Consider the following 12,381-nt stretch of genomic DNA (forward strand, 5'->3'; position numbering starts at 1 on the left):
CGCCACGTGCGTCGCCACGTGCGTCGCCACGTGCGTCGCCACGTGCGTCGCCACGTGCGTCGCCACGTGCGTCGCCACGTGCGTCGCCACGTGCGTCGCCACGTGCGTCGCCACGTGCGTCGCCACGTGCGTCGCCACGTGCGTCGCCACGTGCGTCGCCACGTGCGTCGCCACGTGCGTCGCCACGTGCGTGCCAAGCCGGGCCGGAAGCCTCCGGGTGGGCGGCCCTCCCTACATAGAGGCGTCTCTGAGCTTTTGATCTCCGCCATCTGGGGCTTCCGGGCAGAAGAGGACAGTGGGGCCCAGAGGGACAGGGCTACTTGGCAAGGACACTGGCAGAAGGGGCTACGCCAACATTTGAACCCCGGCCCACTGCGGCCTCTCCACCATCAGACCACTTGAGGGTCTTTCCCAAGTAAAGACACCCACCGTGGTGTGTGTTGAGAGCGCTCGGCTCATAGCCTCCATCCGTGATTATAATTCACCACGTTTTGCTTTGAGAACAGATATGTGTGTCCTGAGCACGTGTATCTGAGTGTGTGTGAGTGTGCACGCGCTTTGGAGGATGTCGGCCCCGGCAGAATCATACTCCAGGATCCCTGGTTGAGCCCCGACACCGGGCCTGGCCCCCGAGCTAGGCCATTTACACACATTCATTCTCAGCCCGTCCTGTCATCAATTAAGACCCATACCCTATTCTTCTGGGGCACTGATTTTTAATTAGGCATCATGAATAGCTAATTAATCGTCCTCCTGTGTGGTTTAACAGGCAGGAGGTGGGTAGAGCTGAGCTGAGCTGGCTGGTGCTACCCCAGGCACTTTGGCTCACCCATACCCAGAGGAAGCCCCTCTGCTGGGGCCAGGAGCAAGAGAAGGCAGAGGCCTTGGTATGTTGGAAGACCTTCCTAGCAACACTGCTACTTGACGTTACTTCCTTGGATCATCTCCTCTAGGAGTTTGGGCCCATTTATTCTGATTTCCATTTGTTAAAAGGGATATTGAAGAGGTTAAAATGATTCCGTCTGAACTCCTTCCTGTTCTTTGGAGAATGCTTGGTATTAATTTTTTAATTTTTAATTTTTTTTTACTCCTGCTATTTTAAATGTTTTAAACATACATAGGTAGATTCATTTGAATGAGCATCATTTGAAAGTTTAATATGAACTAGTGAGTCAGCCCCAGGCAAAGTTGAAAATACTAACCTATACAAGAATAATCCTTTTTCTTTTGTCTCTTCTCTTCTCTCTCTCTCTCTCTCTCTTTTTAAGATTTTATTTATTTAGTTGAGAGAGAGAAAGGGGGATGGAGGGAGAGGGGAGAGCATAGAGGGAGAATGAGAGGATGAACAGACTCCCTAATGAGCAGAGAGCCTGACGTGGGCCTAGTTCCCAAGACTCTGAGATCCCAGGACCCTGAGATCACGACTTTGAGCTGAAGGCAGGTGCTTAACCGAATGAGCTACCCAGGTACCCACAGAAGAATAATCCTTTTTCAGGATACAAATGCTTCCACCAACATTAGCTCATTTCATCTTCACTGTGGGCTGGAAGGCACTTTGACTACTCTCATTTTCCAGGGGGAAGAAATTGAGGCTTGGAGGCCACCTCCCTGGCCCAGGGCCATACACTGGGGTATGAGAACCCACATTTAAGCCCAGGGCTCTCATTGCTACTGGCCTGTCTTTCCCCACATCTCCCAGGGTTTTGCTCTCGTTTTTAGTAAAAAAAAAAAAAAAAAAAAAAAAAAAATCTGTGTTCCCAAGAGTCTTTTGAGTAGTGATCCTAGAGCTGGGATTGACTCAGGGGAGATGGGTTTTAAGTCAGTTGGTCTTGCTCTTTCCCAGGTCCACATGGGAGTAGCTGTTTATTCTTCCATTGGCCAGCCTGGAATGACAATTTCTTTCTTTTAAAAAATTTTTTAAATTTATTTTTATTTATTTTATTTATTTTAAGTTTTTTTTGTTGTTGTTTATTTGACAGAGATCACAAGTAGGCAGAGAAGCAGAGAGAGAGAGAGACAGACAGAGAGAGGAGGAAGCAGGCTTTCTGCTGAGCAGAGAGCCCGATGCGGGGCTTGATCCCAGGACCCTGGGATCATGACCCGAGCTGAAGGCAGAGGCTTTAACCCACTGAGCCACCCAGGCGCCCCCCCCCTTTTTTAAAGATTTTATGTATTTATTTGACAGAGAGAGATTACAAATAGGCAGAGAGGCAGGCAGAGAGAAGGGGAAGCAGGCTCCCTGCTGAGCAGAGAGCCCGATGTGGGGCTGGATCCCAGGACCTGAGATCATGACCTGAGCCGAAGGCAGAGGATTAACCCACCGAGCCACCCAGGCGCCCCTGGAGTGACACTTTCAATTATTTTATTCATTTATAGCTTCTCCTTCATGTAATTGTCTTTTATTGATCATCTAGCAGGTGCTACATACACTATCTACATTGTAATTCAATCTTTTTAATGACACTACAAACAGGAAATTGGAGGGTCAGAGAAATTCCCCAAGTTATAGAGTTGCTAGGTGCAAGACCATCTGAATCCATGTTTCTGACTCCACAGTGTATACCTTTTACTCTATCCTCCACTGTCTGATTTCAAAAGAGGTACTGGAGAAAAGATAATTAAAAAAAAATCAAAACCATGAAGAGGAGAAAGAGCCACATTTTGGCCAGATGGGCTAATGTGATTATGTGAATGAGTATTAAGCCTATCTCTGAGCTTCTTGGGGGCAAGAGATAAAAATGTGTGTTGGGGGGATGCACACAAGGGGCTACATGCTTCTCTATATAATACAGAATCTCTATGGTAGAAGGAAATACATTTTTTCCTATTTTCAGTTACAAAAGTAACTTCTCATATAGGATCTTATACAAGGACATTACTAACAAAATTAAGAAAATTTTTAATAACCAGTCCATGTACAGCAAAAGACATAAACAATTGTCCTGTGTAATGAATTCATCCTTTCAGTAGTCATTCAGCACTGAGCAGCTATCATGCATTGGTCGCCTAGATCCAAAACCAAGCAAAAAGATAATCACCCTGTGGTGTAATCAATCCCCTAATGGAAACAGGCCCAGTACTCTAGGAGCCCACATGAGTGGGATAACAGCCCTGCGGGTCGAAGTCTGATGACCTCACAGGTGAGATATGTTTGCCCACTGTCTTGGAGTTGGAGTTGGAATTGCAACTCATTTCCAGAAGAAGGAAAAGCTTTCAAGGAAAAGAGACTAGAATGTGCGAAGGCATGGATGTAAATAGTGTGTTTGAGGCCTGGAATGCCAGGTGGGGAAGGACAGAACTCATAGGGCATAGTCCGCCTAAGGAGAACCTTGAGGGCCATGCAAAGGGTTTCCTTGGCAGGATATCTGACCGAGTACTAAAAGAGCAGAGGGAGGTGGGAAGTGGGTAGGCAGCTTAGCTGGGGAGGGTGGGCTGGAAGTGGAATGAGGGCTCCGGTAAGGCCTGAATGACAGAAATCGCCCCTGTGGAGATCAGCCTCCAGTGGAGGAAGAAGAGCCAAGAGGCCAAAAGGAAGCTTAGTTTGAATGAAGGCAAGGAGGAGGCAGCTGACTACCAGAAGATATCTGAGAGAATGAGGTTATAAACAGAGTCTGGCAAATAGGGGGCCAAGGGTGAACTTAGCAACAGAATTTCAGGGCACCATGGGGTCAAACTGTAGGTTGGGTGGCACTGTAAGTGGCCACTGAAGAGGCAGACACAGGGATGGAGCCATTCTTCGAGAATTCTAGAACTGGATGGAAGAGGCACTGACCTGAGGAAAGACTTGGGTCTCAGCACCCTTGAAGGTCAAGGGAAGGTGCCTGATGCAGGGTGAGGGGGAAGAGCCCATCAGGTGAAGGAGCAACCTTGGGGAGGAGAGACCCAGTTTCTCCAAGACCAGCAGGAGGGGATGAAGGAAAGGGAAGAGGAGGGTGAAATAGGAAACAGAGGGAAAGGAGGCTGGGTGAGTTCTGGTCTGCTCCTCAGTGAAATACAAGATGGGCGGAGCTGGGGCTTCAGGACCGTGAAGGAAAGAACTGCCAAGGTCCCAACATGAGGGCTCAGCCAAGAGTGACAGTCACAAGCTTCTTGGACATGACTTTCTCTGGCAGTGCTTGCCAACGTGGGAGAAGGAACCCAGAAAACAGATGGTCAGGCATATTTAGCATTGGGTACCATGGACCATGGAGCAAGGACCCGAGAATGACAGTACAGCTGAACCACTAAGCAGACATCATCTTAGGTGGGAAGGGTGTAGGCACCTCTCCACCCCTGCTCTTCGCCTGGGGGGCTGTTCTCCATGGGCTGCACCAATGGACTCCTTGCCCTCTAGTTGCTGGTTAGGGTCACTTTGCTCTTCACCCCGGCCCTGCCCTGTCTGCCAAGGCTCTGGCAGTGGCACAATTCCTCCTGCTGCTCAGCACTCTCCAGGTGTGAAGACCATCGGGTCCAGGGTGGCCATCCCTGGTCCTCAAGACCCCTGGGGCTGCCTCAACCCTGCTACCCTTTTTCAAACAGTCCTTTACTCACCTCTGCTGTGGGAGTCAGTGTGTCCTGATTGAGTCAGGAAGAACAGGTCCCAGGGGCCTGCCCAGCAGGATTGGGATGGAGGGAGATGGAGGAAAGAGGTGAAAGGAAGACGTGGAATGGGGAAAGAAAGGAAAATTAGGATTTCCCAGGTGGAGGATACTTTCCTCTCTGGAAGAATAAAGGGGGCTCTGTGGGATGGGGAAGAGGGTCACTGGATGAGAAAATGGTTCTGGGAGGGGAAGGGTGACAATTCACATTGGTCCTGTGCTGCTCTACTGGTTGACTATGACCAGTGCTTTTGTTTCTTACACACACACACACACACACACACACACACACACAATCCTCCTCTGATCTCTGTGAGCCCCAGCCACCGCCAGACCCCATTCTAGCAGCAGGTCCAGGTAACCCATTTTGGACTTGTGGCATCTGCAAAAAATTTCTGATTTGTTCTGACCTGGCTTTGCTGCACAAAAGGTCCTAGCTTCCAGCAGGCTGCTGGAGTTTCAGCCACTTTATCATACCTTCCTTAGGCCTCCCTAGGTGGCCCTTGAGGTCTCGGTTGACCCTGGCTGAAGCAGGATCCCAGCAGGCCTGCACACAGCAACACTCTCTACCATCCCTCCCCCCACCCCCACCTAACTTGTTATAATAAAAAATCAGCCAAACACACACCTCTGTAAGTGGTCAGGGCCTCTGTGGCCCAGCCAGAGCAACAGAAGTGCATATTAGATCTCTTTTATGACCTCATTCTTTCAAGCTTGTGAGCACTCTGCCCAAACCAAGAACAACAACTCACCCCTACCAATTTCTTGTGATCAGTTCAAGGAAGAAGCCTCCCTTAACTCCCTTTGAATAGGCACCAGCCTTGAGCCATGGAAAGGACTCAAGAAACCTCCTTAACATTCAAGAGTCTCTGCAAGTCAATAAGATAAAGAACCCCCTAATAAGAATATGAATATAATCAATTAAAAAATGTTTTCTTAATTAATAAAATCTTTAAAAAAAAAAAAGGGGGGCGCCTGGGTGGCTCAGTGGATTAAGCCGCTGCCTTCGGCTCAGGTCATGATCTCAGTGTCCTGGGATCGAGCCCCGCATCGGGCTCTTTGCTCAGCGGGAGCCTGCTTCCTCCTCTCTCTCTGCCTGACTCTCCGCCTACTTGTGATCTTTCTCTCTGTCAAATAAATTAATAAAATCTTTAAAAAAAAATAAAAAATGTTTTCTTCATTTCTGGATAGGTAATACATTCACATAGTTAAAACAAAACCCAAAATAGTGTTAAGAGGTCTGCAGGGGGTCTCAGTCCCGCCCTGCCTCCGTGGCCTGTTCCCCCACCAACCACCACCACTCTCTCGCCGCCACAAATACACAGAGGTAGCTCCTTGTATTAGCTTCCTTTGTATCCTTCTGGAGATCTGGGTAAATCCAAGCAACTATGAATATAGCGAATAGGCCATTTTATTTTTAAAGATTTTACTTAAGTATTGGAGAAAGAAAGAGTGAGAGAGAGAGAGTAGAGGGACAGGGAGAAGCAGACTCCCCACTGAGAAGGGAGCCTGAGGTGGGGCTTGATCCCAGGACCCTGGGATCATGGCCTGAGCCCAAGATAGACACTTAACCGACTGAGTCCCCCAGGCATTCCAGGGATGGCCCATTTAAAGCCAGCATTAACTCAGCACTGATAGCATGTTAGGCACAGTTATGAACGCTTTACAAGTGTTAACTCATTTGGTCCTCACAACAGCTCCAGAGGTAGGTCTTACGCCCAACAGAAAGAAAATAAAACAGGCAAAAAGAGATTAAGGAGCTTGTCTGAGTGGCTGAGCCTGGCAGTTCACAGCGGAGGAAATGCAAATGGCCATGTGAAGAGATGCTCAGCTGCGCTGGAGGTCAGGGAACCGAAAATGCAAATACCAACAGCATCTCATTTTTTACCCACCCACAGGGTAAACTTTGCAAAAGGTGGGGAACTCTCAGCATGCGGAGGGGGGTTCTGGCACTCACATGCCCTGCTGGTGGGAACAGGAACTGTTGCAAACTTTTGGGAAACACAATTTGGCAGAATTTATTGGTGTTTGATGTACACACCCTCCAAAATAGAAGGCCAGGTGTACACAGACATGCACTGCAGCATTGTTTGAGAGGGAAAATGTTCTAAATATTCATCAAGGGGGAAATGGGTAGATGACAGTATATTTATAGTAGGAAACACTAGTGGCAATTACATCAAATGAGTGGGATCTACAAGTATTGATCTGATGTCTACAAAATATTTTTTTAAAAAACAACTTGCTAATAAGTTTTATGGTAATATATATTTTTATAATTGATATTCACTTATAGATCTGTATATTTTAAGAAACTTCCCTTATGTGTGCATTTGTTTGAATATGTCTATGTGAGCATGGAGCAGTGATTCTCAATCAGGGTGATTTTGCCCTCCAGGGGATACATGGCAATGGCTGAAGACATTTTTGGTTGTCACCACTGGGGAATGCTAATGGCAGAAATGCTAAAAATCCTACAATGCACACAAGACTGCACTCTACCCTGCAAAGAATTATCTAATCCAAATTATCAAGGGTGTTGAAGTTGAGAAACCCTGGCACAGAGAAAGGAAAAATATGGAAAAACACAAAACTGTTAACATTGAACCTTTTCCTTACTCATCATATATGTTTGATTTATTAAAATATGTAGTTATTGGGGCACCTGGGTGGCTCAGTGGGTTAAAGCCTCTGCCTTTGGCTCAGATCATGATCTCAGGGCCCTGGGATCGAGCCCCGCATTGGGCTCTCTGCTCGGCGGGGAGCCTGCTTCCCCCTCTCGCTATGCCTGCCTCTCTGCCTACTTGTGATCTCTCTGTCAAATAAATAAATAAAATCTTTTAAAAAAATGTAGTTATTTAGACTACTTAAAATTATCCTATAAAAGTAAAATATAATACTCAGTGAAAGTTTCTTATTTTGGCAAAGACAAGGATGGAGCAAAAGTGGGGGAGATTGTCCCAAGGAGATACTGAGAGCAGGGGTGTGAGCAGAGGGTGGTGGGAGCTGGAGGCAGCAGGGCCTGGGTGGGGATGCTTAGAGACTGGTCCTGACATAGGAGCTCACCGGCAAAGTCTGAAGAATCCCAGGTCTTTTGTGAGCTGAATAAGGACCTGCAAAAATGTCCTATGATTAGGCATAAGCCTTATTTCCATTTCATAGACTGGAGCAAGCCATCTTATGGTCAGGCAGCAAGGAATCATAACACCTCCCAACTGCATTTCTCACTGGTCTGCTGAGAGTTGGGTTAGGTGCTTCTTGGCAAAGAGTGGTCAATGAAGATAGAAAAACTCTGGCTTAAACTGCAGGTGAATTAAATAGGATTCTTTGCTGCAGGCCTAATCAGAGCCTTTAATATGCTAGAATGTCCATCTCCAAGAGGGAATTCAGTAAATGCAGAACTTCCCAAGTCCTTTTTACTGAAAGCATCTCCTGAGACTAGGATTCTGTGCAGTTCTCTCTGGGAAATACTAATCTAGTCTAATCAGTTTTACTCATGTGGAAATGGTTGGCCAAAAGAAAAGTGACTGGCTTGGTTAACTGGTGGGGTTCCATCCCAGAACACCTGTATTTCAGACCAATGCTTTTTCCCTAGCATTAAACATCTGACCATAGGTACAAATCAACTCTGGGTTTTTGGGGAACATTCCTAAGATTTACGGAAAAAATTTTTTTCCTATTTAATTTGGAGTGGTTGCACTGGAGGTAAGAGAGAAGGGAGTAACACCGGAAACCATTCTTTTTTTTTTTTTAAGATTTTATTTGACAGACAGAGATCACAAGTAGGCAGAGAGGCAGGCAGAGAAAGAGAGAGAAGCAGGCTCCCTGCTGAGCAGAAAGCCCTATGTGGGGATCGATCCCAGGACCCTGGGATCGTGACCGGAGCCGAAGGCAGAGGCTTTAACCCACTGGGCCACCCCGGTGCCCCCACTGGAAACCATTAAAAGCAAACCATCCACCTTTAAAGAGTTAAGACATTCTTTGCTTGGTGGAGGGAGCACCCATGAAGACCAAATGCGCTCCTGTGAAGGAATACTTCACTAGGTCCTTTTGAAAATACAACCCACATGGGACAGATAGAAGTACCTGGGACTTCAACCTTCCCCACTGTACCTCAAACTGACCTCACTGGGCCAGGAGAAGCCCTAGAAAATTCATTCTGCATAATCTCTCCAAGAAGTAAATTGACTAAAGTTTTAGAGGATTCAAAGGTGAATAGTGCACAATTCTTGCTATGAAGGGAATCTTCATCCGATAGGGAAACATATTCCATGGAGTCAGACTGAGAAAGGGCTATACTGACAATGTGGACAAATGAGGGGCAGTGTTTACACTTTTGAATGCCCACCTTCTAAGAAGCTTGCACACCTCAGCTTGTGGGCAACGGTAACTATGGAGAGGTTTCCAGTTTTAACCAGAGAACTCTGGCCCAGATACCTTCAGTGACTCCATTTCCCATTATCAACTTCCCCCTATTTTCTTCAGGGCAAATTATGCTCAGAGGCCGAAACCGTCTTTACCAATAATTTATTTAACATAGGTTCATTGAGGCAATTAAAATTCGTAATACTTCACAAGCCAGTAGCGCACAGGACATCTCTTTATAAGCCAATAAAGAAATAACGTACTTCAAACCAGTGATAGCTTAATTACACTTTTGTTCCAGGCAAAGGGGAGATGAAATAGAGTCCAAATTTAATTGAGGTGTACCTTTCCATATTGGGTAGAGTCAGTCCTTCCAACTAAAAGCTGGATATCAGCTTCCAGCTTAGGTTTCTCACTGCAGGGGCACCAGTACTGGCAGGAAGGTGTGCTGCTTCTGGGGGATCACCAACCGGACTGCGCCACTGCCTAGGCGTCTCAAGGCTGGACCACATGCCCCTTCTCTAAGACTGTGAAGGGTTTAACACCTCTTCCAACCAAAAGCAGCCTCCCTAGGGCAGGAGAGAGTGCCTCAAGATCTTCAGAGAACTATTTAGATCAAGAAAGAGTAGCCATGCCCAGTCTGAACACTCTGGAGTTGTTGGTCAAACCTCTTGGTTTTTAAAATTTTAAAAGCCTTTGTTACATGAATGACCCATGGCTATTACTATGGTGTTAAAGACATTAGAGTCCTTTCCACGGCAGGGGCAGGGGCGAGAGTTCATTAAGTGTTAATACCCAACTTCAAAACAAGTTCAAACCACAAACAGCTCTGTCCAAAACAAGGATCTGAAATCATAAAAAAATCAACATAACAATCATAACCCAACAGCCTCCCTTAAACTGTTCCTTGGGTAATAACCTCTGGGAGTAGCCTACCCCCTCACTCCACATCACCAAATGTCTTGATCCTGGGAGGGGCCCTAAATCTGGCTCAATCCTCCTCCTCCTCCCCGGTCCCACATCAGGCCAGGACTTCATCACCCATAACGACTCCGTCATCTCAGCACCCCTGGAACCGGAGACTGACTGCGGGTGGGTTCTGCCCAAGTTCCTACAGACTGGGCCAATGCAACAAGTTTGCGATGCCTTACACTGCCCAGCGAACAGGCCTAACAGCACAGTGGCCTTCAGGAGCCCGCTCCTAAATTTAGGTCATTTGGGGGGGAAAACCCTAAAATAAATTTAAATCATTTGGGCGTCCAGTAAGTCTCTTGACAGACTTGGGCTTAGCGAGTTCCATCAAGAAGCTTCCTCATTGACTGAGCAAAACCAGCAGGAAAGACGCACAGGAACTCCACTTTGGTCTCCTCATTCTATGGACGACGCCACAGAGTCCCAAAGGCGCAAAGCGAGCTAGCCCTGCGTTAGTAAAGAGCAAAGCCCCAGGAGCCTACGTTTCATAACAAGAGCAGCCCCGAACCTTCCGGACTGAACAGCCAGGGCTGGGAGGGAGAACCAGGCAGGCGCTAACTCTCCAGACGGCAGCCTGAGTCACGTGAGTGGGGCGGGCTCGCGGCCTGAAGAAAGCGGAAGTCTGACACTCGGTTGAGGGGGCGGGTGGTGGTGGAAAGCCCTTCCCCGGAAGTCACGTCTCTTTCCGGAGCTTGCTCCCGGAAGTGCTGCTGTTTGTAGCGGGCGTGATGGCTTCAAGGTTACTTCGGGGAGCTGGAGCGTTGGCCGCGCAGGCCTTCAGGGCCCGCGGTCCCAATGGAGTCGCCGCGGTGCGCACCATGGCATCTCGAGGTACTGGGCCCGCCCGGCGCGTCAGGGACCGGCGCCGTTGCCCTCCCGGGGTGGTGCCAAGGCAGCTAAGCGGGGCGGTCCGTTCAGCTCTTCGGGGCCCCAGTGACCGCTCCGGTGCCTTGAGTGCTTCACGCTCCGCAGGCGTCTTCCTGTCATTCCTGGCCGCTTGTGCTGCCGGCCACAGAACTGACCCCGGCTGCGGAACAATCCTAAACTGAGGTTCCGGGTGACCTTGGGGAACGGGTTGCAGCTGGGATGCGGAGAGGCTAAGCCGCCCTTCAGACCCGCGCTCACCTCACTAGGACTCTGACTTGCCTGTAGAAAAAACGTGTAAAATATTGGCCTCCTTGGTTGAAGGAAGAAAAGATTACCCTGTGTTGCCACTTTTGGGGATTATGACAGTGGTTCTTAGGAGACAATGTGTATGAGTAGCCTTTAGGAGCATGTAAACTGTATGCAAACGTTCATGTGTATGAGTTTTTCATCTTGTTAATTAAGACATCATAATTCACGTTTTTTTCTTTAGGTGGTATTCCTACTGATGATGACCAGGCGACTGGGCTGGAGAGGGAGGTCATGATGGCTGCACGGAAAGGACTGGTGAGAAACTTCTTTTTGTGTCTTCTCTGGAGTTCACGGTCTTCGAAGGGATCAGAGCCCTCTCTCTGGGAGCATTTGAGATAGGGAAGCTGACTTGTGGGAACAGTGTCACTAGCCTTTGGAAGGTAGGGATCATTTGGCATAATGGCTTAATTCTTTTTCAGGACCCATACAATTTGCTAGCCCCAAAGGCAGCTGCAGGCACCAAGGAAGACCCTAATTTAGTCCCGTCTATCACCAACAAGCGAATAGTGGGCTGCATCTGTAAGTACCTCACCACTATCTTTTTGTCCATTGTTTAATATGTTCTGTGCAGGATTTCAGTAAGATATCCAGATCTTTAGTGTGTACGAGGTGTGTGTGTGTAAAAGGGATTTGTCTATAAATGAGTTATCCTAAGGGTCCGCTGGCCCTTTCAAGCTTCATTAACCTTCATTAAGAAGGTTGTCCTTAAGAGCATAGAACATCAGTAATACCAGCTCGTTGGAGATGCAGCGTGAAAGAGTATTCATCCAGAGAATATTTATTGTACTTCCTCTTTGCCACACACTATTTTAGGCACTAGGAATATGTATCAGAATGGACTATGCTTTGGGATTCTATCTATGTAGGTAGAGGAACTGTTGGAACCTAATGGTGACTGATGTGAGCTCAGTTTACTTGTAAGTGGACTTGGGGCCTCATTTCTTCATCTGAAGAGTGGGGAAGGAGAGAGCTTGAATTGATCTCTTAAGAGTTAAGTCATAACTTTGGGTCTTAGAGGTGTCTGAGGATGAGGTTAATATTGAAAGTCTCCACTTCTAGGTTGGCTGGCCTTCAACTCCTTTTCCCTTTCAGGTGAAGAGGACAATAGTACCGTCATCTGGTTCTGGCTCCACAAAGGCGAGGCCCAGCGATGCCCTAGCTGTGGAACCCATTATAAGCTGGTGCCCCACCAGCTGGCCCACTGAGCCTTTGCACTAACTTACTCAGAATGTGCTGTGAAGTTTCCTCTTTCCAATAAAGACAAGCCATTGCATTGGCTCCTTCTCCCATA

The 12,381-nt window shown here is 47.7% G+C and overlaps 1 protein-coding gene across 1 annotated transcript; it reads left to right on the forward strand.

The window, feature by feature from the left end:
* The first annotated feature begins 10,574 nt into the window (after positions 1-10,574).
* LOC101684324 (cytochrome c oxidase subunit 5B, mitochondrial) lies at positions 10,575-12,381 on the forward strand. The gene is made up of 4 exons (XM_004752919.3): positions 10,575-10,745; positions 11,272-11,345; positions 11,510-11,609; positions 12,183-12,381. The coding sequence occupies exons 1-4, from the start codon at positions 10,643-10,645 to the stop codon at positions 12,293-12,295; spliced, it is 390 nt and encodes a 129-aa protein (XP_004752976.1). The 5' UTR covers positions 10,575-10,642; the 3' UTR covers positions 12,296-12,381.

This window comes from Mustela putorius, unplaced genomic scaffold (genome assembly GCF_011764305.1).
Source record: "Mustela putorius furo isolate JIRA1106 unplaced genomic scaffold, ASM1176430v1.1 tig00000224_pilon_pilon_pilon, whole genome shotgun sequence".
NCBI classification, from domain to species: Eukaryota; Metazoa; Chordata; class Mammalia; order Carnivora; family Mustelidae; genus Mustela; species Mustela putorius.

What these genes read in the sequence shown, in the direction of transcription:
- LOC101684324 (XM_004752919.3), top strand. Translation starts at nt 10,643, where the DNA reads ATGGCTTCAAGGTTACTTCGGGGAGCTGGAGCGTTGGCCGCGCAGGCC. An exon ending in GCGCACCATGGCATCTCGAG is followed by an intron (nt 10,746 to 11,271) that starts GTACTGGGCCCG and finishes TTTTTTCTTTAG; the next exon opens with GTGGTATTCCTACTGATGAT. An exon ending in GCGAATAGTGGGCTGCATCT is followed by an intron (nt 11,610 to 12,182) that starts GTAAGTACCTCA and finishes TTTCCCTTTCAG; the next exon opens with GTGAAGAGGACAATAGTACC.